The sequence below is a fragment of the Callorhinus ursinus genome, unplaced genomic scaffold, assembly GCF_003265705.2.
Source record: "Callorhinus ursinus isolate GAN/ISIS: 27379988/994484 unplaced genomic scaffold, GSC_fseal_2.0 scaffold46, whole genome shotgun sequence".
NCBI classification, from domain to species: Eukaryota; Metazoa; Chordata; class Mammalia; order Carnivora; family Otariidae; genus Callorhinus; species Callorhinus ursinus.
This window is the reverse complement of record NW_027397108.1, coordinates 8443820-8468110: the sequence shown is the minus strand read 5'-3', so window position 1 is coordinate 8468110 and position 24291 is coordinate 8443820. Positions and strand designations below refer to the sequence as shown.

Sequence of the window (24291 nt, the reverse complement as noted above, 5' to 3'; positions counted from 1 at the left end):
CGAAGCCGTGGTGCACGCGACACTGCCGACGAACCTTACTGACACGGAGCTCGTGGAAGAAGCCGGTCACAAAAGACCACGTGGCATGGGACTCCACTTGTGCCAAGTGTCCGGACGGGCAGATCCCCGGAGACAGACACCCGACGAGCCGCTGCCTGGGGCGTGGAGGATGGGGTGAAGTGCGGGTGACTGCTAATGGGGACAGGGGTTTCTGCAGGGTGAAAAATGTTCTGGGCCCAGATGGTGGTAGTGGCTGCCCAACTTTGGTAAAATCCACGGAATTGCACACTTTAAACAGAGGCTGGAAAACGGGAGTCATTACTGCTTCTGGAAATGGAATGTTGAGGTTCAAACCTTGGCTCCACCACTTCCTAGCTGTGTGACTTTGGGCAAGTCACTTGACCTCTCTGTGCCTTGAGTTCCTTCCTCCTCTGCGAATGGGGCTGGTGGTTAACAGTACCTGCCTGACAGGGAATGTGACAGTTGGATGGATCAATCCAGGGGAGGCCCCTCAAACTCCTCGCCCACGGTTTCAGGTACCCCTGTAAGCAGGTCCCACTGTGCCCCAGAACCCCATCAGTCCAAGTTCACCCAACACCCAGGCCTTTGCTCATGACCCACTCACGTGGGATGCCCTGATAGAGCCGATGGAGGCCCCTGGATAACTCAAGGTGTCCCTTCACCCGGACCCTCTCTAGCACCTGGACGAGGTCACTGAGATCCTGCAGCTGCAGGGGCTTCCTGCGGGGTTGGGATGGTCCCCAAGAACACACTGAAGGGGGACAGCTGGGATCCAGAACAGTCTGCTTCCAGATCTGTGCTCCTAGCATGACATTTCACCTGCTCTGCAAAGGAAAGGCACGGCGCCCTGCCCTTGTGGACGTGCCCAGGACGGAGTGGAGATGAACTGAACACGCATGCGAACGAGAGAGAACCAGCTTGGAGACCTTCTGGAGACACCCCCCCACAACCGTGTGCACGCACACACACAGACGTAGAGACACATGTACACCCCAACCCCCGAAATCACTAGGCTTGTGCTCCAGGCTCCACCTGGCCCGCAGAGCTAGCGCCACCTGACGATGGAACTACTCCTTTCATCATCAAACGGTCACTTGGTGGTTTCTGTCCCCACCCCCCTCCAACTCACTTCCCCATGTCATGTCCCTCACTCCTACCTCCACGGCCCTTGTCACCCACATGTGACACGGCCAGCCTGACCTCCGTCATGGCCCTGGCCCCCGCCTCTCTCATGTGGGCTCTGGGTAGCTTGGAACTGTCCCCAGGCTTCTGTCCTTCCAGTGTTTAATGTCACAGGTAGGTCACCTCCCTGCCCCTGGAGTTTCCGACACCCCCAAACACAGCAAAGGCCCTGCTTTGGGCTCCCAGGGGCCTCCTGGCCCCCTGCAGGCATCCCCCAGGTCATGAGCCCAGTGCCATCCACGAGAACTTCCTGGGATGACGGAGATGTTCTCTTCCTGCTCCAGCCCACAGGGCGGCCACCAGCCCCACGCAGCTATCGAGCACTTGAAATGGGGCTAGTGTGACAGAAGAACTTAAGTTTTGTTTCATTTTAATTAATTAATTTATGTTTCAAAGGTCACATGTGGCTAGGTCAAAGTATGGCCCAGGGGCCAGCCACATGGGTGCCACCTGGGCCTGGGGAGGATACAGATGACTGTGGGGGCTGTTTCCCCCTGCAACACCGGCTGAGTCTTCAAAATCTGCTTCCAACACCGCCTCCTGCAGGAAGCCCTCCCAGATCACTCCAGCCAAATGGGAACTTTCTGTCCTCTGAGCCCCTAGAGCTGTCCGCATCCCTCCAAGCCCAGAAGCTTGCAGCCTGCTCACAGCCAAGTCCCTCCCCTCCTCAGGTGGCCTGGAGGGCCTTGCAGGCATGACCCGTGACTCACTTTCGATCCTGCCCTCTGCCCCTTTCAGGCCTGGCACCCAGCAGGTGCTTGGGAACTGCCCCAGCAGCTGCAGCTGCAAGAAGCCAACAGCTCTTTCCAAACCAGGGCAAGGAGAACAAAGTTGGTTGCGGGCTATTTGCTTTATTACTCCTTCCACTCAGCTCGCCCCACCGGTCTGACCCGCTGACTGCCTCTCTCCGAGCAGAGCACCTGGGAGGTGACAGAGCCCTGAGTCAAAGGCATCAAACCCAGGATGAAAAGCAGGCAGGTGGAGTTACTGGTTTCAATAAGCCAAATAAAACCTCGCACGCTTTTCATGAACCTCTCTGCAGGCCGCAATCGAGGGCCACGGCTTTGTCACGCAGCCGGTTCAGTCCTCGCCGCGCCCGCCAGCCTGCAGCCCACCTGCGGACCCCGAGGGCCCCCCCCCCCCCCCAAGCACCGCCGAGAGCGGGGGGAGGGGGGGGAGTTTCTTCCCCCCCCCCCCCCCCGGCCCCCCCACCATGTTCTCTCTTACAACCACATACTTGGCAGCCTCCCACACGCTCTGGGCTCCAAGCATCTCCCCTGACGCCAGGGCCGCGGAGGCTCACACTGACCATGGGCCAAGGCTGCTCACAGCTCCCCCGCCCTGGAAGAGGCCCCCAGACCCGGCCTGTGAGCCTGGGGTTCAGACAGGCGACGTTTAATCCCATCTGGCTGCTCAGCCTGCACTCACACGCCCCCCCACCCCCACCCCCCGAGCCACTGCTCTGAAACCTCACTGCAAGAGTGACTGGCTCAGCCTGGGAACCCGGGGCCGCACTTCATATCTTGGCTCTAACCCCGGAAGCTGCCAGAAACCTCACTTTTCCGTGTCCTCTTCTGCCAGGCAGAGGATTGAAACCCCCCCCCCCCCCCCCCCCCCCCCCCCCCCCCGCCGCAGAGCTCAGCAGGAAGTGGCCTCAGCTCCACGCAGAGGCGGTCCCCAGGGGCGACAATACGGATGGGCCTGTCCAGGCTGGGGGCAGGTGCAAGGGCCCCAGGGAGGGACACCAAAACCCACACAAGCCTAACGCGGCTCCAAGGCCTTCCCCAGCGGCATGCCACGCCGGTTCCCAAGAAGCAGGGAAAACACACATTAGCACAAGACCCCAGTCGCAGGCAGATGCCCTCCGCGCCCCTGAACCGAGCTGGGGAGGCCGGACGGAGTTCCAATCCCAGCAGGAAACGAGACAATGGTGCCGGTCACACCACCGGCAATCCCGACAGCAGGGAAACACCACGGGGAGCCCACGACACGAGAGGCACTTTAAATGTACAGACCCTTTCAATTCTCAGAGCAAGCTCGGGAAGGATTATCCTGCACATCTTCTGCGTGTGCAAACTGCGGCACGGAGCACCTGAGCCACCTACCCCAGGCCCTGTAAGGAGTAAATGGCAGAGCCCAGATTCAAACCCTGGCTGCCTTGCTTCTGCGTCCCTGAGCCCAAGAGCTCGAGTAGCCCTCGAGGCTCCCTTATAATACCGCGGGAGGCCACCCCTGCTTGTGACAAGCTGGGAGCATAGAACAAGGAGCAGCCCCTCCTCAGGGGTGAGCCCAGACAGACTCTCCGACTCTAGGGCAGCAGGCAGGGAAGGGCAGGCCGGACAGACAGGCAGGGGTGGACCCTCGAGACCTTGCCGCCAGACGAGCAGACCCTGGCAGACCCGTCCCGGAGAGGCTGACGTACCGTGAGGTTCAAATACGGATGGGGGAGGGCCTCTTCCCTTCCACTTCAGCTTGGAGGTGACCTCGGCAGCACTAACCACACTCATATTCCAGACCCAAAGGGTGCCCATCGAAAGGGACCGTCGTTTTCACGGGCTCCGCAGCACAGAGCCCCGAGAGACCCTAAGAGAGGGACAGGGGCTTCTGGTCCCTGCCATACGGGCGTCACCCCCATCAGTGCCTACACAGCGCCAACTGGCCGTTGTGAAACTTGGGGTGGGGGGTGTCAGGAACCCTCTGACTCATGCACCGCTCTGTCGAGCCGGTCCTGGCCCTGGTCTAGCTGCAACTGTGCCAATGAGCTGGGAGTTATCAGCCCCATCGACGGGCCGAGAAACTGAGGGAGAAGAGTACAAGGTCTCCCGAGGGCCTCCTCCCCACAGAACCTGCTCTGTAGCTGGGTCAGGAGTCAGGCTGGCGGCTCTAGCCACTGGATCAACCCCGGCGTGCTAAAGTCAAGGATGAATATTCATGAACCTATCCGGTTCTACACTTTCATTTCTGGCCCAAATTAATAATTTACCATGATGTTTCATAAAAACCAGGCAGAGCTCATTAGCAGCTCCCCAGAAGGCACCGCGGTCGTCCCACGGATGCCGGTGAGGGGCTGGGCTTTCCTCCGGGACGAGGACCAACGCCCCCCCCCGTCTTGAGAGACAGACAGCCCTTCTCTGTGCGGGGCTGGTGAACCTGCAGTGGGGGCCCCCTCTGCCACGGGGGGGGCAGGAGGGCCCTCTGCCACGGAAGGCCCCGTCAGCACACCAAGGCCTCTGCTCCAGGCTCCACTGAAGCATCTTCAGGACTCTCCAGCAGCTGACTCTGGAGAAGGACGAACTCTTCTCCCCGGGTAAAGACAAGGCCACCACCCACCTGGAAGTAGCGACCACAGGTGGGTGGAGTGTGTGTGTAACAGACGGTTTCCCGAGGGGGCTGCGTCCACACCCCTATCCCGCACGCCCCCTAGCCCCTTGCCCTCGCCCATCAAGAGCCAGAGACTCACCCTCTCCAACTGAACCCGGGATGTCCATGCCTCGTAAGTGACACGGTGTGACCCCCGGGGCTGGATCGCCAAAGGCCAGGCAGTTGCCCCCTCATGAGCCGGGACATGAGCCTCTGGAGCTCCAAGAGCCCAAGCCACATGCAGGGGCCGCACGGAGGTGCTCAGAGGGGCAGCCCCCACCGCAGAGGTCCTGGCCAACAGCCAGCATCAACCGCCAGACACAAGGGAGACGGGCCTTTAGATGATTCCAGAACCTGGTCACCGAAACCCCTCCAGCATCCAGTGTTCCTTGCTGAGGCCCCAGGAGCCACGGGGCAGAGACCAGTTGTAGCCCACCATGCCCCTTCTGAACTCCTGAGCTACACCAACCCTGGAGCACAATAAAACGAGGTCGCTTTAGAACCACACCTGGGCTCAGGAAGACTTCCTCCAACCCAGGGCATCCTGGCGCCCTGCAGACCCCCCAACCCCCCGCCGCTCCCCCAGCTGCCGGGCTGGCCTGCGCACCCATGGCCTGGCATCCCGTGTTTAGTGCTGGAGTCCAGACGGGTTGAAATCTGTGAGTGAAACTTCCCAAAAGGGAAATGGGAGTGGGAGGGGGGAGAGGAAGGGGGAGTGACACCTTTGTCCCTGGGCCCTGAAGATCTAAGATGAAGGCTGCTGATAGTTCTGACACTCATTCCCAGAGGGGGGGTGGGGGGAGGCTGTGTGAACTGCCCCCCCACGCAGCTGCGCCCTGCCTTACCTACCCCAGGCGTTCCTCCAACTGCTCCCCAGCAGGCAGCCCGCCCGCTGGGCCCCTCCAGTGAGCTCAATTAAGACCCAGGCATTGTCTCCTCCCCCCTTCCTTTATGTTCCCTGCCGGCCCCCCTTCCTCTTGTCAGATAATCACGGGAAACCAGCAAACGGTTGACACAGTTACCAAGACAACAGAAGTTAGGACTGGCGAGGAGGTCTGAAAGCTAATCCTAAATGAATTATAGGGCAAGAGTGACAAGGGGGTGGGGACCAGTGTCGGGCGGCTTCAAAGAGGCCCCAGGGCATGAGACAAGGTGCTGTCGGCCTCCGGGCGCTGGCCGTGGGCTCCACCATTGGCTTGAGGGTGACCCCGGAGTTCTCTGCGGTGGGGAGGTCGGAGAAGGAATCCATTAACATGAAATTCTCCACTCAAGATGGTCCGGCACCACCGACATCCTTCATCTGATAAGATGCAGGGTCTGGGGTGCACCCAGTTCAGCTTTTCTGATGGGGGGGCAGTGGGAAAAGAGCGGGGTTGATCTGATCAAGGGGATTCTGTTTCTTCTTTACTTATTCAGAACTTGCCATCTTGTGACCAGGGCGCTGAGCACGCCCCGGCTGGCTGACAGCCATTTCGGGAGGCTGAGCAACGTGGCCCTGAACTCCTCGCTGGCCTGCCCGGCCCCATGGGGGCCCACCAGCGATGCCTTCCCTGCCCTGGCCAGTGCCCCTGCCAAGAATGACTCAGCCAGGTCTCTTGGGAAGAGCCCCCTTCTCTGACACCAGTTCAGAGGCCTAGACACGGGCAGCACGAGGCCCACGCAGGCAACCGCAGCTAACGGTTCTAGAGCTCGGGGTCCGCAAACTAACTCCTCGAACGCTCACACCGACCCCACTGGTGCCATTTAATAAACAAAGCAACTGAGGCCCAGAGAAGGTAAGTAACCTGCCCAGAGCCACACAGCCAGCTGGGAGCAAAGGCAGAATGGAACCCAGGGCTCTCCGCCCAGCATCCTTGATCTTAACCAGTGCTCCAGCATCAGAAAATCTGCCAGCCCTGAGGTGGCATGGCCCGCCAGGCAGAGCCTGCCAACAGCCTCAGCTCTTGGTCAACACCCACCTCCCCCAGGAGGTGCCCCTGAAAGACAGGATACCCCTCCCTCCGGACTCCTCTACATGCTCTCTCCCCAGCCTTCCCTGCTTTCACTCACCCAGGACTCCCCTCCAAGGCAATTACAATCCCATTCTCAAACTTCCAGGGGACTCCGTCACCCAGCTCAGTTTCCATAATCAGGACAAGTGTCAGGCCCATGCTCACACTTGAGCGAGCACGAGAATCCCCTGGAGGGTTCGTGAGCACACAGACTGCCAGACCCCACCAGAGTTTCTGCCTCAGTAGGCCTCAGGGTGGGGAGGGGGGTGGAGGGAGGAGGGAGAGGGTGTCCCTGAGAATCTCTACCTCTAATAGCTCCCAGGTGGTGCCAATGCGGCTGGCCTGGGAACCCCACTTTGAGAACTGCCGAGGTCTTAGCCCAACTCAGCCTCCACTCTGTACTTTGACCTCGACTTGCAGACCCCACACTCAGAGGCCCCCAGCCTGTCCCCCTCCTTCAGGACCCCAGCACTCTAAGGAAAGCCTCTGCTGATGGTCTGCCTCCACAAGGAGGCTGCTGGAGCCATCTTCCCAAAACAGATGGGCCCAAGGCGTGCCGCCATGCAATCTGTCTCCACCTCCAGACTCTCCCCCACCTCTCAGCGCCTCCACACTGCCAACACAGTCTAGCCTGCCACCTGTCTCTCGCCTGGGGCCATGGCAGTCCCTCCATGCTGGTCTCCCCACTGCCCCCTGACCGCCTGGAAATCTACCTGAGCCCTGCAGCCAGAGGGGTGCTGAAGGCCAAGTCCTCTCACCTCTCCTCTCACCTCTACCCTGCTCCCCAGGGCACATCCGTGTGGCCACACACACATCCTTGGGGCCCCAGGGCCTTTGCACATGCACGACCCTTTGCCTGGGCCCTTGCCCCTTAGATTTCACCAGGGCTAATAGCTCCCTTTCTGGCCACCTGGATAAAGCAGCCTCCACCTACACTCTGGCTACCCCTTCCGTTCCCCTGCTCCCCTTTTCTCCAGAACCTGAATCATGGGACACAGTGCAATGTGCTCATGGCTGGAATAGGCACTCCAGGAGGACACAGCCCCTGGGGGCTTCTTGGCTGCATGGCAGCGTACCTGGGCTAGTGCCTAGCATGTTGTAAACACACCCTGAATGAACAGAAAGAACTCAGCTGCTTTAAAGGCCTGAATCACCACCCCCAGCCCCATCGCTTACAGCAGCATCAAGCTCACATGTTGCTGGCCTTATGACATCAAGACCTTCCAAAATGTGCTTCCAACCACCCCCCCCTCCCCCGGGCATCACTTCTTACCACCCTGCTTTATCCTTCCTCACCAAGCTCTCCCCTCCCGCTGAAACTATCCTTCCCGGGAAGCCACCAACTCCCAGGGCGGGTGGCCCAGCCCCCCCGTCAGGGTCAGCTCTGCCTCCACCAGCTGGGCCTGTCTGCTCTGCCCCCACCCTGGGGGCAAGGGCTGGTCCCAATGCATCTGTCCAGCCTCCAGGCTCTGGCACCTGCGGGGCCAGAGCCAACAGTTACCAGCGGCCGATGAGGCCCCTCTTGCCTCCTCACGCCTTGGGTCCAGGACCCTCATTCTGGAAGGGGCTGCACAGTCTCAGAGCCCTGCCACTAGATGGCACTGCTGAGAAGCAGGGTAGGAGTGGGGGCCTTCCCTCTCCAGTGCCAGACAGGTGTGGGTGGGTGGGTTTGCCCCCCCGAGTATTAAGGCCAGCTCTCATGTCACCTCCTCCCCGTGGCCTCTCACACTGCTTCCACCCCCACCTTAATCCCAGTAGGTCACTCCCCTGCACTCCCAGAAAATTCTGCACACACCCGCATTTCTCAACCCACGTGTCTGCCACCACCGCAGCAGGAATGGCCCAGCGTGTGTTCTCAGCCTGCCCGAAGTGCACTGAACATGCTGAGTATTTTAAGAGCAGCTTCCCTATTCTTGTTCATCCTTCCTCACCGTACCAGCCTCCTTCCACTCAGCCTCACTCCGTGCTCCTCACTTCCAAGGCCTGCCTTCAATGCCGCTTCATCCAGGAAGCCTTCCTGGATTTCCTCCTCCATCAGGGTGATTCTGGGAGATTCCCGCCGTGTTCATCTCACTCTCTGTTTGTTCCTGAGGCAACTGGGAGATAAGACACAGACCTCCTTCGCTGCTCCTATCTCCATACCTCAACACAGAACAGGCCCTGCCACCCCGGGGCGGGGGGTGGGGGGGGGGGGGGGGGGGTGAGGGTGGGGGCTGGGGCAGGCCTCGTCCAGCTTTTGGGGAGGGGGAGATTCTAAAAGGGCACAGATCTGTTCTGTGTCCCCGGAGGGCAGAACTGGGTCAAAGGCACACACTGTATGTTCCGCGTGAAAAGCAACATTCTGACAACCCACAGTGGCAAGGCATCATCTATCAGGAACAGGACCCCGAGGAGACCCCCCCCACGTAGAGAAGGGAGGGGTTGGGTCATCTGACCTCTGAGGTCCCTTCCAAGTCCAGTGTTCTGTGACTTCCCAATCCCGCAGGCCATTAAGCAAGTGGCCAAATGCCCACTGGGCGGCGGTCCAGGCCTGGTCCGAGGGCGCTTCCTGTCTCTGCAGGAGGAAGACAGGGCAGCCGCGGATCCCTCGAGGTGGAGGGCGGGGGGCTTCCGGCACGGAGTGGGCTCTGGCTCCGGGGGCGAGATCTAGGCCTGTCTTAACTCAAACCCAGCCGGCCCCCACCAGCACCCCTCAGCTTCCAGCACAGCTACGATCTGGGCTTAAGGGTAACCAACAACCCCAAGCCGGAGCTGTGGAGGGCCTGGCATCAGTGGGGAAAAAAGCCGGAAAAACGCATTTTCCCCTAAAGACTTGTAAAAAAAGTCTGATTTTTTTCCCCTTTTACCCCAAGCTTTCACAGCTCTAAATATGCCACACTTAGTAATTTTACGAGCAAACCAAGCTATACATCACACGGTTTTATGTTCCTAAATTAACAAAAGGACTTTAAATCTATATGGAGCTCTTAAAAACACACAAAAAAGCACGGCATCTATTTTTATTCCCTCACCCCCAAATTCCCTCTTCCCTTCTAATGTACTCCCCCCCACCCCCAGGGCTGCAAGATTCCAGCTGATCGTTTAGCTAGACCACCAAGGAAAGACAATGCCAAATATGGATGAGGAAGTGCTTTGCTGAGAACCCCAAAGATGGGGGTTCCGCTGCCCTTTGGGAAAGGCTACTTTAGGGGTTATAAAAGCCTGATTTTTCTCCCCCCTGCAAAGGAGATTACCATAGGACGTACCCTTGCAAATGAGAGGCTGCATCTACCAACCCAATTTCACCGAGAAAGTCTCGGGAGAGTTCTAACCTGCAGGTCCCGCAAGGGCTCCTGATGGCTTGTTTTCTTAGCTGCGAAATGCCAGGGTAGACCAGATGACTGCAGGGCCCATGCACACTTGCCACTGGGAAGGGGGGCAGGAAACACGGGGGGCCACACCCATCACACATGTCCACAACCGGGGGAAGACGGACAAGGAACATGGAGCGCTACGCTGGGAACAGAAGCCCAACTCCAGAGACTTCATCCCATTGCTGGCTCTGTCTCTGGGAGCCGGTGAAGGAAAAGAATCCTCCTGCCCATTCTAGGGCAGGAATCCAGGTATCATAACGACTGTTTGCTCCAAGAGCATAAAAGAAAACTTTTCCTGACTCCTAGAGTCAAGGAGATAAGAAGCAGGAGAGTTTCCAATGGGGCTCTATCAGATTCCCACCCATGGAGTAAGAACAACACATTTAAGCAAGAAAAAAATCTTAATGAGAACCAAATTGAGCAGGGGGGTGGGAGCCAGCCCAGGCCCCTCGGAGAAGGGCTGGGCCACAGCTGGGACAAAGGGCCCCCTGGCTTTCCCAGCCGACAGATGGAAATGTGGCAGCCCCTCCCCAGTTCTCAGGGGTATCGGAAGATTAATTAGTGACTGCCTGGAAAGTGCTAGATGGGAGCCGAAATGCTTGTCCCCGCTGAGTTTCTGAGCTGTAAATAAGCAGCTTTCTTAATCACCACTGAAATAGCAATGTTGTCCTTTTATCTGACTCAGATCCCTTGGAGCAGGCCTAGGGTGGTTCCAGAGCCCGCCCCAAAGCCATGGGTTTGCTTCGGACCCAGCAGCTTCCCACGGACCAGTCCCAGGCCGGGCCTGAGCTCCATCACCCCTCCCGGCGTCAGCCCCAGAGCGGGCACCTGGGGACCGGGAGCTGGGGAGCTGGCGGCCTGCCCTCGCCTCCAGCCCACTCCCTCAACTCAGGTGGGCCTGAGCAGAGACCCGCACCCAGCCTCACACGCAGGGGCCTTCTGGCAGTGGTCTCGGGGAGAAAGAGAAATCCAGGCAGCTCGCCACAGGCGGCCTGGGCGCCCTCCACTCTGCAGCAGGGGAAGCCCACGTCCCTTGCAAGCCTGTCAGAGGCTGTGCAGAGGGGCCCCCGGGGCCAGCTGACCCTCGGGAGACAGCTGGGGGGGCAAGGAAAATGTTCTGAGGGAGACCCAGATCGCCTGACAGCAACCACCAGCGGGCTGTGTGGCTGGAGGCCAAGCCCCAGCCTTCTCTGGGCCTCACTTTCTTCCCTGGAGTTTGGAGTGTCCTTCCCAGCAGTGGACAGTAAATCCTGAGGGGCAGCCGGGGTCACCCAGAGTTCAGCAGGGAGCCGGGGTGGGGTTAGCTGACAGCTGCGGAGCCCTCCCTCCGTGAACTCCAGGAACAAGATAAGGGGGCCGGCGGGGCGCCACCACGGACACCGACGGCCAACTCTCTCCCTCACTCTCCTTCAACAAATATTTATTAAGCAGGGGCTCTGGAGCCCAACTGCCTGCGGTCAAAGCCTGGCTGTGCCGCTTGCTGCCTGAGCGGCCACGACCCCCCCGTGCCTCAGTTTCTTTCGCGGGCCAGGACATCACGTAAGGAGGGGCCGCCACTGCCTCTCCCTCGTTATTCTACTGTTGTTGCTACAGTCTGGCGCTGAGCTGGGCACGAAGGAAACGCACATGAGCCCCTCCAGCACGGAGTTCACATTCTGGTGGAGTTCAGGAAAGGGGCTGTCTGGGCGCAGGAGCACGCAGAAAGGAAATTGTCCAAGAAGCATTAGAGACCCCACCCATCCACCAGTCCCCAGCTCTCTTTCCACATGCCCACGGCTCCTTCTCTTGGCTTAGGAAGCGACCCCTCACTGGATACCACCCCCTCCCCGCCCCTGCCAGTGAAGGAGCATGCAGAGGCCAGATACTGTGTCATGGGGTCCAGGGGTCTGGCCCAAACACCTGAGTTCAAGTCCCAGTTCAACCACTAAGGAGCCCTGTGATTTTCTGCAAATAATTCCACCTTAATAATAATAATGGGGGGGTGCTAGCTGGCTCAGTCGGTAGAGCATGTGACTCTTGATCTTGGGGTGGTGAGTTTAAGCCCCACGTTTGGGTGTAGAGCTTACTTTAAAAAAAATAATTTTTCTTCTAGCTATCACTTGCTAAGTGTCAACTTTGTCGCCAGCGAGCAGGCACTGTCCTTACAGCCGATGTAGCAAACTTTCTGTCAAGGGTTAGTAAGTATTGCCAGCCTTGTTGCAACTAGTCATCATTGCTAGTGTAGCCCCAAAGCTGCCACAGACCACACATAAAAGAGCAGGCGTGGCCATGTGCCAATAAAACTTTATTTACAAACACAGAGGGTGGGCCGGGCATCACCAACCCCCTGCCTCACACTGATACTGAGGGAGAGACCATTACAGATCCCAGGTCACAAGTGGGAAAACTGGGGCCCAGAGAGCTCAAGTCACTGGACCAAGGTCCCAGCTTGGAAGAGGTAGAGCAGGACACTTCAGAACTGTACTGCTCGGCCTCAGTCCTGTCACTTGTCAAACAGGCAGCAGCCTCGGGGGTGAGGGCTGCACAGGCAGGGGCTGGGCCCTGGCTCCCCGCACTTACAGACACTGCCTGGGGGTCTAGCTGTGGGGACAGAACCAGGTCCCAGGGGCTCCAGAGCACTGGTGTCAGGCCACCACAGGCAAGGCTCCGCCTCTGCTCTAAGGGTGCGTCCAGGCCCCCCCCTCCTTCCTGGAGCAGGGCGGTGGGTAGCAGCGTTCCGCATCCCAGCTCTACCACTTCTAAGCCGGTCAAATCTCTAGCTCCTCTGAGGCTCTCTTTCCTCATCTGTGAAATGGGCAGCCACCAGCACTGACCTCAGAGGTGGGAGGGAGATTTACAGGAGAGATTCCTGCAAAGCACTCCCAAGAGGGCCTGACAGTGGTCAGGAGAACTAGGCCACCAACTACCCTGAGTTCATAGAAGCCCAGGGAAGCAAAGCCACTTGACTGTGGTTCTTCCCAGTTAAGCCTCTACACTATAATAGCAAAATTATAAAGTACAAAACCCTAGCGGGGGAATTAAAAAAGAGAGAACTACGAGAGAGACACAGAGAGAGAGGCAGAAAGAGAGAGAACTCTAGTGGCTGACAAACCTCCCTCCACAGGCTGAGAATGACTTGTGCCCTGACCTCCCTTGGGGTCCAGACCTGCAGACTTCACCCCCCTGCCCCTGAGGGCTTAACACCAGCCAGAACTGATTTTCCTTAATTGCCCCGAATTTCCGAGCCTGACACTTCCTCCTTTTTTTCCGAGGCTGAGGCTAAGTGTAAATAGAAAACCGGTCACCTGATGAATAATAAGTACCAGCAGCCACCCAATGGCAGGAAAGTGGGGTGTAGATTACAAACACCTGTGCTTTTAAGACACCCTGTACTTAAGAAGATTCATTCTTGCCACAAACATGTACTGAGTGCCTACAAGGGAAGGTGCAGCCCTGGGGGGGGGGCTCCAGATACAGAGGGAAGAACTCTCCCTGCTTTCTTGCAGCTCCTCCGGGTGCAGGGGGGAGGCCCACAGAAGAGCAGCTTCAGCGGGAATGCTCAGCTACAGCTGGGGTTCCAGAAGCCCCCATGCAGCTCTCCGCTATCTGCTACCTTCCTACCGGGGAGATGGCTCCCCCCCCCAAGCAGCCCTGTGTTAGAATGCACCCCTTTTGCAAACCGGGGGTTCCTGGTTCTAATTTGGTTCAGATCCTTTAAGGGCAGTATCCGACGGAGGGGAAGTGCTGGATTTGCATTTCAGCCAATGAAGGGCAAAGAGACCAAGAATCAAGTGCAGACCCTGAAAGATACTCTTCCTACCAAAGCGGTGGAGACACCAAGCATGAAATGCAGCCCTTATCAGTTTCTGGGACGGGATGGGGACCTAAAACAGCCACAAAGAAACTCAGAGTAACTGTACAGATTACACCCTGAACCCATCAGCCTTTCCTACTTTTTTTTTGTCTGTTGGACTCTTGGACGACCTCCTCCCCCTGTCCTGGTTCAGGGCGGCAAGCACCAGATCGAGCAGAGCTGGGTTCTGTCCAGGCCGTTCCTCCCCCGGGGCTCCAGGGCTTCTGTGGGAGCTGAAGCCAAAGTCACAGGGGCTTCTTCTGAACATACAGTGAAAAAACCCCAAACCCAACACTCAGCCACCTGCACCTTTCCCCATCAAAACAGGGCAGAAATTACCCTCCACCGGCAGCCCCTTCTGCAGAATTTTAGAAGCCCCAGTATGAGCCCAGGAACTTCCCCTCCTCCCTACAGCCCCCCACATCTCCCCTCCCCCAGATCCATGGACCTCCCCCCCAACTTGGAACTGTGTAGACTCCCAGGGCAGATGAAACTCTCAAAGGAAAGAAGGGAAGAGAAAAACAGCTCGTTCCTAGTACCAGCGGTCACAGGCTGCCCTGCCTTCCTGACCTGGGCATCAGGGGCCCACCGAGGGCAGGCCTTGTCAGTTATTCCCGACCCCGGGGGGCACTGGAAGGGAGTGCCAAGGAGGCAGCCGGAAGGGCCCCAGGGATCATCGAGGCTCCTACCTCCCTCGCCAGGAACCCCTGGCTTCCCAGCTTCCCCTCAGCCTACATGTCACTATTTGTTAGGTTTCAAAGTCCAAATAAGTTGAACTCAAGAGGGGCTCCCCAAACCTCCGGCTGTCACCCCTCCCCGGCCCTCCACTGTGGGTTACAAGCACCACTTGCCCCGAAACAGAAAGTTACACGGCAGGCTGCTGTCAGCGCGCAGGAAGGTTAGGGAAACAGGAAGCCACGCCAACCACCCTCCGGAGCTTCCCCCGGCCCCCTCCTCCGACCTAGGCAGGAACAAAACCTTCCAGGGAAACCCGGGCAGGAAGGGGGGCGGGGGGCAGGCGCGCCACGCTCGCGCAGAGACGGCGCAAGGGGCTGGCTGGAGGCAGGGGAAAATAAGCCCCAGGCTGGGGGCGGGAGGGGGGCGCATGCCACCCGATCGGGGCGGCCTGCAGCAAAGTAACTTCACACCCGGTGCTTAATTCACCTTGGAAGGCAGCGTGCCCCGGCCGCTCGCTGCGCCGCCGCGGCGGAGCCGGCTCGGGGCAGACAAAAGGAGCGAGACGCGCAACCCCCGGCGGCGGCGCGGTGGGGGCGGCGGGCCGGGTGGGCGCTCCCCGCCGCACGTAGCGCACACACCGCCCGCTGGATCGCAGCGGGAGAGGCCGGGCCGCTTGCGCCCGCCCGCTGGGGGCTCGGCCGACCCCGCCGCCCCGAACCCAGGCTGCGGGTCTGGGGGGTCGGGTGGGGTGGGGGTCCGGGACGCGCCGGCGCCGCGCGGGACCCGGGGAGGCGCACAGCTCGCTTACCTGGTAAGTAATACAGTGGCGGCTTCAATCCAAACATGATTCAGATTAGAATTCCATAGTGGCCAGAGAGGGATGAAGAAGGGGAAAAAAAAAATTTTTTTTAAACCCAGCAATGAGACAAAAAGCGCCGTCCGAGCCAAGGCGCTCAAAAATGTCCAAAACAATAAAATAAAGACAGAAGAGCGATCCCGAGAGCGACGGAGAAAAACGTCTTTTTTCTTTTTTTCCCCTCCCTAAGATGATGAAAGGGCTCTCTCTCGGGCCAGAGCCCGGGCAGTTTCGGCCACCTCGGCCCGGGCAGATCCACAATGGGGTGACTGACGACCGAGGACGGGCCGGAGCCTCCACGGCTGCCCGGTGTCTTCGCCGCCGCGTGTGTATTTTCTGCCTTTTGGACTTGAGATGCAAATAAAAAAAGGAGGGGGGCGCACGGCGGAGGGAAGCAGGCGGGAGAGCGGAGAGGAGCGCGAGAAAAATAAAGGGGGGAGGTGAGGGTGATGAAATTGGGGGGTTAAGATCTTCAGGGATTACTCATTTCAAAGAAAAAAAGGAAGGGGGGGGAAGCAGCCCCAAGACGTGCGAGTAGCAATCTCTCCTCCATTCAGCCATTTGAATGTCAAGGGCGAGGGTCAAGGGACCTGTTTCCAACAGGGTTTCACGTTCAGAACCAGAAGGAAAAAGGAAGGGGGGGGCGGCGGGAGGGGGTATCTCTTGTTGCCAAGGAGAAATCGGCTTTGTTTTCGTTTCCCCTTAGCTACTGGGTGAGGAGGGGCGGGGTGGGGGAGAGAAGGAGGGGGCGAGCGGGAGAGGGGAGAGGAGAAAATTAATACCCAAACAGCCAAGAAGTACCGAGGGGGAGATTTCTTCTCGTAAATAAAAGAGGCAGCGATTGCAAACAAGTCTCGGGCAGGAGAAAGCAGGCCGAAGAGCCGGCTCCCCTCCCCCCCTCGCCACCAATACCCCCCCACCTTTTTTTCTTTTCTTTTTTTTGGGGGGGTTCTCTCCCCGGGCCGGCGTCCCACCACTGACTCAGAGAGCAAGGGGCGGGGGGGGGGGAGGAGGAGAAAGAACTCGCGGGGGCTCAGGCGCCGGGGCAGAAGGAGCAGGAGAGCGGGGAGGCGAGAGCGCACGGCGGTGGAGAGCCCCTCGATCAATTTTCATGCAAGAATCATTATCGGTAAATTGGAAAGCTGGCTGCCTGACAGCAGATTTGTCTCCCCTAATGAAAGCGAAAGGGTAGGGGCGCAGCGGCGGGCGGCTGCAGGCGGCGGCGGCTCCTTCCGTCTCTACGCGGCATCTTCCAAGAGCTCCATGCTTTGCAGAGCGATAATAATAGTTTCACTTGCGAGCTTCTCCCCGCGCGGCCGCCGAGCCGGGCAGCAGATCCGTGCGGACTGGGATCCGGGCGCAGAGAGCTGGGCTCCCCTCTCCAAACGCGGGGAGGGTGCTGTAGCTGGCAGCGGGGCGCTCCGCTCTGCCCCAAAGCGGGGCCGTTTGCAAACAGTGGGCGGCTGCGGGCGCCGCCGGGCCCCCCTCGGCTGCCCAACTCCGCGCTCTGGCCGCTCGCCCGCCCTCCCCACCCACGGCTGACAGCTGCGGGAGCCGGAGTTCACCCGCCGCCCGGGCCTAGGAGGAGAATCCCCAAACCGTGCCCCGGGGGCTCTTGCCAGCCTTTTCTGTGAACCCACGCGGGGCTGCGGAAACGCACACGCCGCCCAGCCCGGGTGAGCTCCTAAGGCGAGCAGCTTCTTTCTCTCCTTTCTCTTCCTCGCACCCCGCACCCCACCCTTAAAAATCCCTGTTGCAAGTGTAATCAAATGCTTGATACCATCTTCCACACTCTCCCCGCACTGGTGCATTATCAGATCCGGGAAGGCATGCTTCCAGGCAAATAGACCTAATAAATGCTATTACTGGGATTCTGCAAGCCCCGGCTGCACCATAGTAACCAGAGCCCTGGCTAATTTGGTTTAAGAGAACGATCAACTGCACAGAGTGTGTGTGAGGGAGTGTGGAGTCTGTATCTCTCCTCCCCACGCCGCCTCTCTTTCACACTAGCTCAAGGCCCCATGTGATAATTCCCCAAATCGAAGGGGAAAAAACCCTGCCGCCAAACCACATCCTGTGCGCTCATTGTCCAGCCCAGCGATTTTAAAGAGACAGGCTCCATTTCCCCACGCCCCCACACACTCTTAAACACACGCTGCAAAGCTCCCTCTTGATGTGACAATTTATTTTCAAGCCCTTTTACCTTCTGAAGGGCCCCTCGGTGGCACAGCGAGCCAGAATCGCGACTTGGTGACACTAAGGGGTCACCTTTTGACCCCCTATACAACCATCCTGGTTTGAGGAACAGACCTGAGCCCGCAGGTACGCAGGGCGGGGCACCGCGGTCACGCCAAGCTTGGGTTCCTGCCCACGCTTTCCAGCCACTGCGTAAATCAGGGGTCCCCAGCGGCAGCCCCAGGGTCCCTGCTAAACGCGGCGGCTTCAGATGGCAATTGAACTCCCGGAATATGATACTCTAGAGGAGAGCTCCGGAGGGCAAACTGGAGGCGGTGGGGGCACCAACCGTGCCTCCTGACCCCTCTGTGCCACCGACGCTCCCCGCTCCCCCCCGCCAGAAGCCTCTTAAACGGGCTGGGCGGAGCGCTCGGAGCCGAGGGAGAGGTGGCGCTCCTCCCCGCCGCCACCAACGGCTGGGTGGGTGCCGCACGCAGGCGGCCGCCTTCTCTGCCGGCGGGTGCGAGGAGCATCTTCTAATCCCCCGGCCCCCGCTGCGCCCCGCCCGGCGCCTCTCCCCGCGGGCGGCCGAGCGCGCGCGGTCACCCGGGAGAGCGCCGGGGCTGCTGACCTGGAGGAAACGGGCCGCGCGGGGCCGCCGGCGCCGGCCGCCGGCATCTGGCCGCTCCGCCCCGCGCTGACCCCGGAGGTCGCGCCCGGCCCTCGGCGGCGGCGGCCCTTTGTTTCCGGGGCTGCGTGGCGGCGCGCTCCGCGCTCCCCGCGCCTCCCCCTGCGCTCGCCGCCGCTGGCGGCCTGGCCAGGGAGACAATCGCCCCGGCGCGGCCGGGTCGGGGTCCGGGTCCCAACACCTGCCCGCCCCCCCCTCCCCCGCTCGGCTCGGCCGCGGCTCGGACCCCAGCTTTCGGCTCCCACCCATTTATCACCCGCACGCTTGATAATCTGCGCCCCTCTGGGAGTGGGGGGAACCAGGGCAAGTAGGGGAGGGCCCGGGTGAGCTGACCCCCACTCCTCCCTCCCAAGTCCCTCATAAGCTGGGAAGATCTCTGATCCTACTTTGGGGGGAAAAAAAATTAAACTATTTTTAGAAGACCCTAAACTATCAGTTTCTGTTGTCATTCTTTTATTGGTTTTTAATTCTCCGGGATTACACGAACAACAGTAGTAATTAATACTAAACCTTACTCTACTGTATATGCTAATGGCAGGAGCCATAAAAATTAATTTGCAAACATGTCATTATACAATAGCTATACAGGCAATAAACCTGTAATTATGGGCCAATCACAGGCAGGGTACAGAGGGAGGGATGGTCCCCCAATCTGTTGGGTGCCCCCCTTCCCCTGCTAAAATGGGGAAGATGATGCCAACAAGGAGCTTGCCTTCTGAGAGCCACCTGTGGAGAATGCTCCCAGCTCCAGGGAACGGCAAAAGGGGTCTCCAGTCTCTAGCTCCAAATGGCCTGGCTTCTGTGCAGGACCCCCCCACCCGGGAGACAGCCACTCCGGGGACCCATCAGGAGGCAGAGCCTGGGAGAGCTCCCCGCCTAGCCTGCAGGTGGGGGGTGAGCAGTAAGGGGGGTAAGGAGGCCCCACACTGGCAGGCCAGCAGCAGCCTCCCTGCTTCCCTGTCAAAGGCAAACATCGCTCCCTATAAGCATTTGAATGCCTGCATTGAATTATCTCAAAATGCTCCGGCCCAACCCCTAATTGCTTTTGGCCACTGCCTCAGGGAAGAAGGTGGGCAGCAAGATTCTAAGTGATACCTAAGGCTCCTTTGGCCCTGGGTCTGGGTGGCTCAGAGTAGGCTGGTGACATTTCCTGGTGACAGGGACACTTGGAAGGGAGGAAAGGAGGAGACCCACTATGAGGGAGCATGGCTGCACCACAGCTCCTGACCTGAAGCCAAAACAGCTGAAAAATAGAAAGCCACCCCCGCCATGCCAAGCAGCCTGCTTAGCGGGCTGACTCTCCACTGAATGGCTCGGTTGTTTGCCATAATGTGGCTGAACGAGGAGCTGGAAGGATTTTCCCTTTCCCACTGGCCCTTGTGGCTTGGCTGGCGTCTTTGGAACTCCTCACTATGGCCATTCATTCCCAGGGGAGCCACCCCACTCAGAGGGTGGCGATGGCCTGGCTGGGGGGGCGTGACAGGGAGAGCCAGCCTGGGCCACACCTGGCCCAGGTGAGAAGGGCAGCACTCTCCTGGGAATGTCACCACAACAGGATTCTGTGCAAGGACAGGATGTCTCTCTCCACCCCCTCTATGGCTGGTCACGGCCATAACTCTCCCCCCTCTCGGTCAGCTCACCTCTGGGAGGAGGGGGAAGAGGACATTTCTAGAAAAGAGGCAGGAAATGGGGCAGGCTGAGCCTCCAGTGCCCCTTCTTAAAGTCTGGGCCACCGCAGCGCCAAGTTGCCCTCCCCCCACCTCCTTGAGAGACCCCTGTCCACACTGCAAACCGAACCAGGGTCAGAGGGCAGCTCTGGGCCACGTCCTGGGCAGGGTGGAAAGAAAAAATCGCTTCATCTCTCAACAGGAAAGCAAGCTGGGGGCCGGCTGCCTCCCTGGAAGCTGCGTGGAGCCCACAAGACACCCACTCTGACGCTACAGGGCCCCCTCCCCCTGCTGCTCCTTCAAAATGGAGGGGCCCAAGACTCCCCCTAGCGGGGCTGGGGGTGCCACAGCACGGAGACAGCCTAGCCGGCCAAGAGCGGCAGCTGAACGCAGTAAAAATAGCCTCCCCGCACGTGCTGAGGACCGCGGCTGCAGCCGGGGTCTGGAGAGCGCAGCGCGGGGGGCTGGGGGGGGGTTGCAGCCGCAGGGCCCGCCGCCTCTGCATGCACATTGCCACCCTGCTGGCCCCCCCAAGGCCAGGCCCAGCTGCCACCGGGCCACCATGGCAGGATCCGGAGGGGCCCCGCCCCCCGCCCCCAGGGATCCCAGGAGAGGGGGCAGAGGGCATGCTGGGAGTGTGGCTAACCCGAAATGCCCCTTTGGGTCTGCCCCCTCCGCTTCCCTCTTTAGGATAATCGTGCCAGCTGATGTTTCCTGAGCACTCAGTCTGTGCCAGTTGCTGTTCTAAGCACTTTTCACAGGGAATTCATTGGATCCTCATGACAATGCTGTTCAAGGTCACCACGAAGAGTTTCATTTTCTAGATGAGGCACAGTGAGGTCAAGGACCTCGCCCATGGACACAAAGTCGGTGGTAAGTGGCAGAGCTGGGATCTGAGCTGGTTCCAGAGTCCACGCTGGCGTTGGATCTACCAGAGTTCAAGTTTCAGCTGGGCCCCCACCCACCGAGCGCCCTCAGGCCGTGACATCACCATTTGGAGACTCAGTTTCCTCACCTGGAAAATGGGATGAAATTGCTCCCGCATTCCAGGGAGACATGGGTGTGTAACCGCCCCTGTGCCTGGCAAAGAGTAAGGACTCCATAAACAGAGCTGTAATTACTCCCGTGTTTTGGATAATAGTGATAATACGGCTATTGACCGGGCCTCAGGACACCCAGGCCTCCGCATGGCGTGCTTTGCTAAGAGCGTTATCTTATCTGGAAGCTGCCTCCACCCTGGGAGGCAGACCTACAATGACCATCACCCCATTTCGTACCTGAGGATGCTAAGGCCCCAAGAGGTGAAGTCACTCACCCAAGGGCGCACAGGGAGCAGACACACCCGCTTTCTCCCTCTGTTCAGCTCCAGTCCTCAGGTGACCAGACCGCGTGTGAATGTTCCAAGTCTCAAGATAAGCAAGTCTGAGAGGTCGGAAGAGAAATGGGGAACCTCGGTCCAGGCTCCCAGCATGGTGACATTTGCAAACCCAGGTCTGGTTTCCATCTTTGCGTGGTGCGCTTGACTTTGCTTTCCTATTACCCAGCAGCTCCAGCAAGCACCTCACCCAGGCTTTACGGTCCAGTCTTGGGGGGAGGGGGGTGGTTGTCCAGCCAGGTCTCCTGGGGCCTCCTCCCCCTGCCCCAGTGTAGTGGGTTGAATGGTGGCCCACCAAAATATATGTCCACCCAGAAGCTGTGATTGGGACCTTATTTGGAAAAGAAATCTGTGCAGATGTAATTAAGTTAAGGATCTTGAGATGAGGTCATCCTGGATTATCGGAGTGGGCCCTAAATCCGATGACAAGTGTCCTTACAGATAGAGCAGACCAGAGAAGACAGGGAGGGGACCATGTGGGGACGGAGGACAGGACCATGGCCCCCGGGAGCACCTGGAGCCCCCAGGAGCTGGAAGAGGCAGGAAGATCCTCCCCTAGAGCCTTCAGAGGGAGCGTAGTGACCCTGCTGACACCTTGAGTTGAGATTTCTGGCCTCCAGAACTGGGAGAAAATAAGTATCTGATGTTTTAAGCCACCCAGTTTGTAATAATTTGTTACAGCAGCTACAGGAAACTAATACGTCCTGTCACTCCTGTAGAAGCAAATGCCTCCGTGCTGCCAACCCAGGGAGGCCCTGGCTGTTGTCCAAGGCTGGACGCCGCGGGCCTCGGGCCAGTGGGGTCAGTCTCTCCTTCAGGTCAGCAGCAAGGGCCTGGATTAAGACGAAGGGTCCGGGGCCCCGGCACTGGTGTGTGTGTGCAGGTCACCCATCCTCTGTGAAGCTGAAGCCAACACTGGGATGGGGAGGCTTTCTAGTGGCCTGCCTACCCTCTGTTCTCCTCCCCGATGACCCACAATCGCCGGTTTGGGCACCAGACGTCTACTCCCAGGATGACCTCCATGGATAGGAGACGCAGCACCTCCATCAACCCCCCAAAGGTCGTTAAGAGCAGAGGCCTCTGATGTGGCCTCCCACCAACTGTATATTATGTGGGCACGTGGTTGAGAAAGATCTACCGTGTGGCTTCTACTTCGAGTGTTGTAACACGTCACTTCCGGTGTGCTGAGCCCCTGGGACGTCAGGGCCTCTTTGTTACAGTAGCTTGTGTTAGCACACACGACCCAAAGACCCCTGCACGGACATTTACTTAATATCTCATACTGGGCTGGATGCTTTAAGTGCCTGACCTTATTTCATCCCCACGGCAAATATAAGGCTATCATTATCTCCACTTTGCAGATAAGAAAACTAAGATCCAGAGAAATAAAGCAACTTGCCCGAGGTCACACAGCCAGTCAGAGGAAAAGCTTGGATTTGAACCTGGACCCTGCATTTTAAACTGCTCTCTATGGAGCCCCCCGTATCAGCCTCCAGCAGGACCTGGTAAAGAGGCTGGAGCTCAGATTCCTTTTAATGAAAAAAGCGAAACAAACAAAAAAGCCAGGAAGGGCAAGGACCACGCACGCTGCAGTCTACACACAGAATGGGGTGTCTTGACCTCCAGTTCGGGCCTGCGGTTGAAGCTCAGGATTTGGGAACTCTTTAAAATCCTGGCTTGACGAGCCCAACGCAGCAATATGGCCAAAGAGCTTCCTTCTTGTGGCTGCACGGATGCCAGAGAAATCAGCCAGAGACCGTGTCTGGGGCTGCCGGGGCCACACAGCTCAACCCTGAAAAGCCCCCCCTGCCCCGCCCCCACGCCTGCCTGTCCTCACACGCCTGCGACAGGCTGGCCACTTCTGGAGGCAGTCCATTCATAATCCAAGACAGCTCTGGTCGTCAACGTTCTGCTTTCGTGCAGAGCCAACACGGGCCTGGCAAACGGGTCCGAAAAGCACTGAGGGGGGGGTCTCCAGGGGAGGGAGCATGCCGGCGCGAACCCCTACGGGCAACTTCTGTGGACCCAGTGACAGACAGCCCGTTGGCAGCCTGCCCCCCGCAGATTCGGCTGCGGCCCCCCGTCTGGATCTGATGCCTGGGGGCAAGCCGACAAGGTTTTCTTCTCCCTACCGGGGCCTGCACCCCGGGGACCAGGCGCACGCCTGTTCAAGGCAGAGAGGCATTTGTGAGCAGCCGTTCGCTGCCTCCTGCTGGGGAAGAAGTGACAGTGGGGACAGAGTTACCCGTCTGTGGATGACACGTAGCTCTCCCTGTCTACCCCTGGGCCTAACCGCTTCAGGTCTGTGTAGCCCTCTGGCCTACAAGATGTGAGTCTTAAAAGGCAGCTTCGGGCCTGCTCTCCCCCTCACACCGGGCACTGGCTTTCGGCACGACGGAGTCAGAGTGGGGCGCCCCAGGGCCCTGTCATCTCGCTCTCCCTTTCCCTCGTGAAGAAATCCTGGTTCAGCCTGGCCACCTCCTTCCTCTGCACCTGCCCTGCTGTCCCCACATGGCCTGACCGTTCTTTATTCACCCTCCGTGGCTCATGCCTGAGCCCATGGGATTCCCGCCGTGTCCCCCGCGGAGACACCGTCCCGTACACTAGCTCCTCTGGCCTGGGGTTCGACAAAGCACGGATGTGGCACGGGGCTCCCACCCTGGGCACACTAAGGGGGCCGGAGAATTCTTTGCTGGGGGCAGCCCTGTGCACTCTGGGATGTTTGCAGCATCCCTGGCCTCCACTCACCGGATGCCAGGAGCACGCTCCAGTTGTGACAGTGAAAATCTCTCCAGAATGGACCCATTTCTCCCGGGGGGGAGGGGGATGGGCAGAGGGACAAAATTGCTCCAGTTGGGAGCCATCAATGTAGCCTAAGGGGTCCAGCCAACATGATAAGCAGCCTGAGCTCCGGATCTTGTTCTGCTGTCAGCCTTGGACAAACAACTGTCCTCTCTTGGCCCCAATTTTACCGCATAAAAAATTACAGGGGTTGAATGGAGTCTTCTGGCAGCCTCTGATTCTCTGATGCTGCTTAGAACCAATGGTTCCAAAGCGGGGACAAGTTTGTGACTCGGAAAACGGGATCAGAAAGGAAGAAATCCAGTGACCGA

At 59.0% G+C, this 24291-nt stretch overlaps 1 protein-coding gene across 10 annotated transcripts in view; it reads right to left on the bottom strand.

Annotated features, from left to right (window-relative positions):
* GSE1 (Gse1 coiled-coil protein) overlaps positions 1-24291 on the bottom strand; it is a 398424-nt gene that overhangs the window by 87376 nt on the left and 286757 nt on the right. For 2 of the 10 annotated variants that reach the window (XM_025860293.2, XM_025860296.2), the window contains exon 1: positions 15226-16180. The exons of 5 other annotated variants lie outside the window; for them this stretch is intronic. In XM_025860293.2, coding sequence (XP_025716078.1) covers positions 15226-15262 — 37 coding nt within the window. In that variant the 5' untranslated portion in view covers positions 15263-16180. Of the gene's footprint in view, positions 1-2677; positions 2829-3625; positions 3972-15225; positions 16181-24291 lie in introns of those variants that run through there. 3 more of the 10 variants (XM_025860295.2, XM_073882356.1, XM_073882353.1) reach the window with 2 other exon arrangements.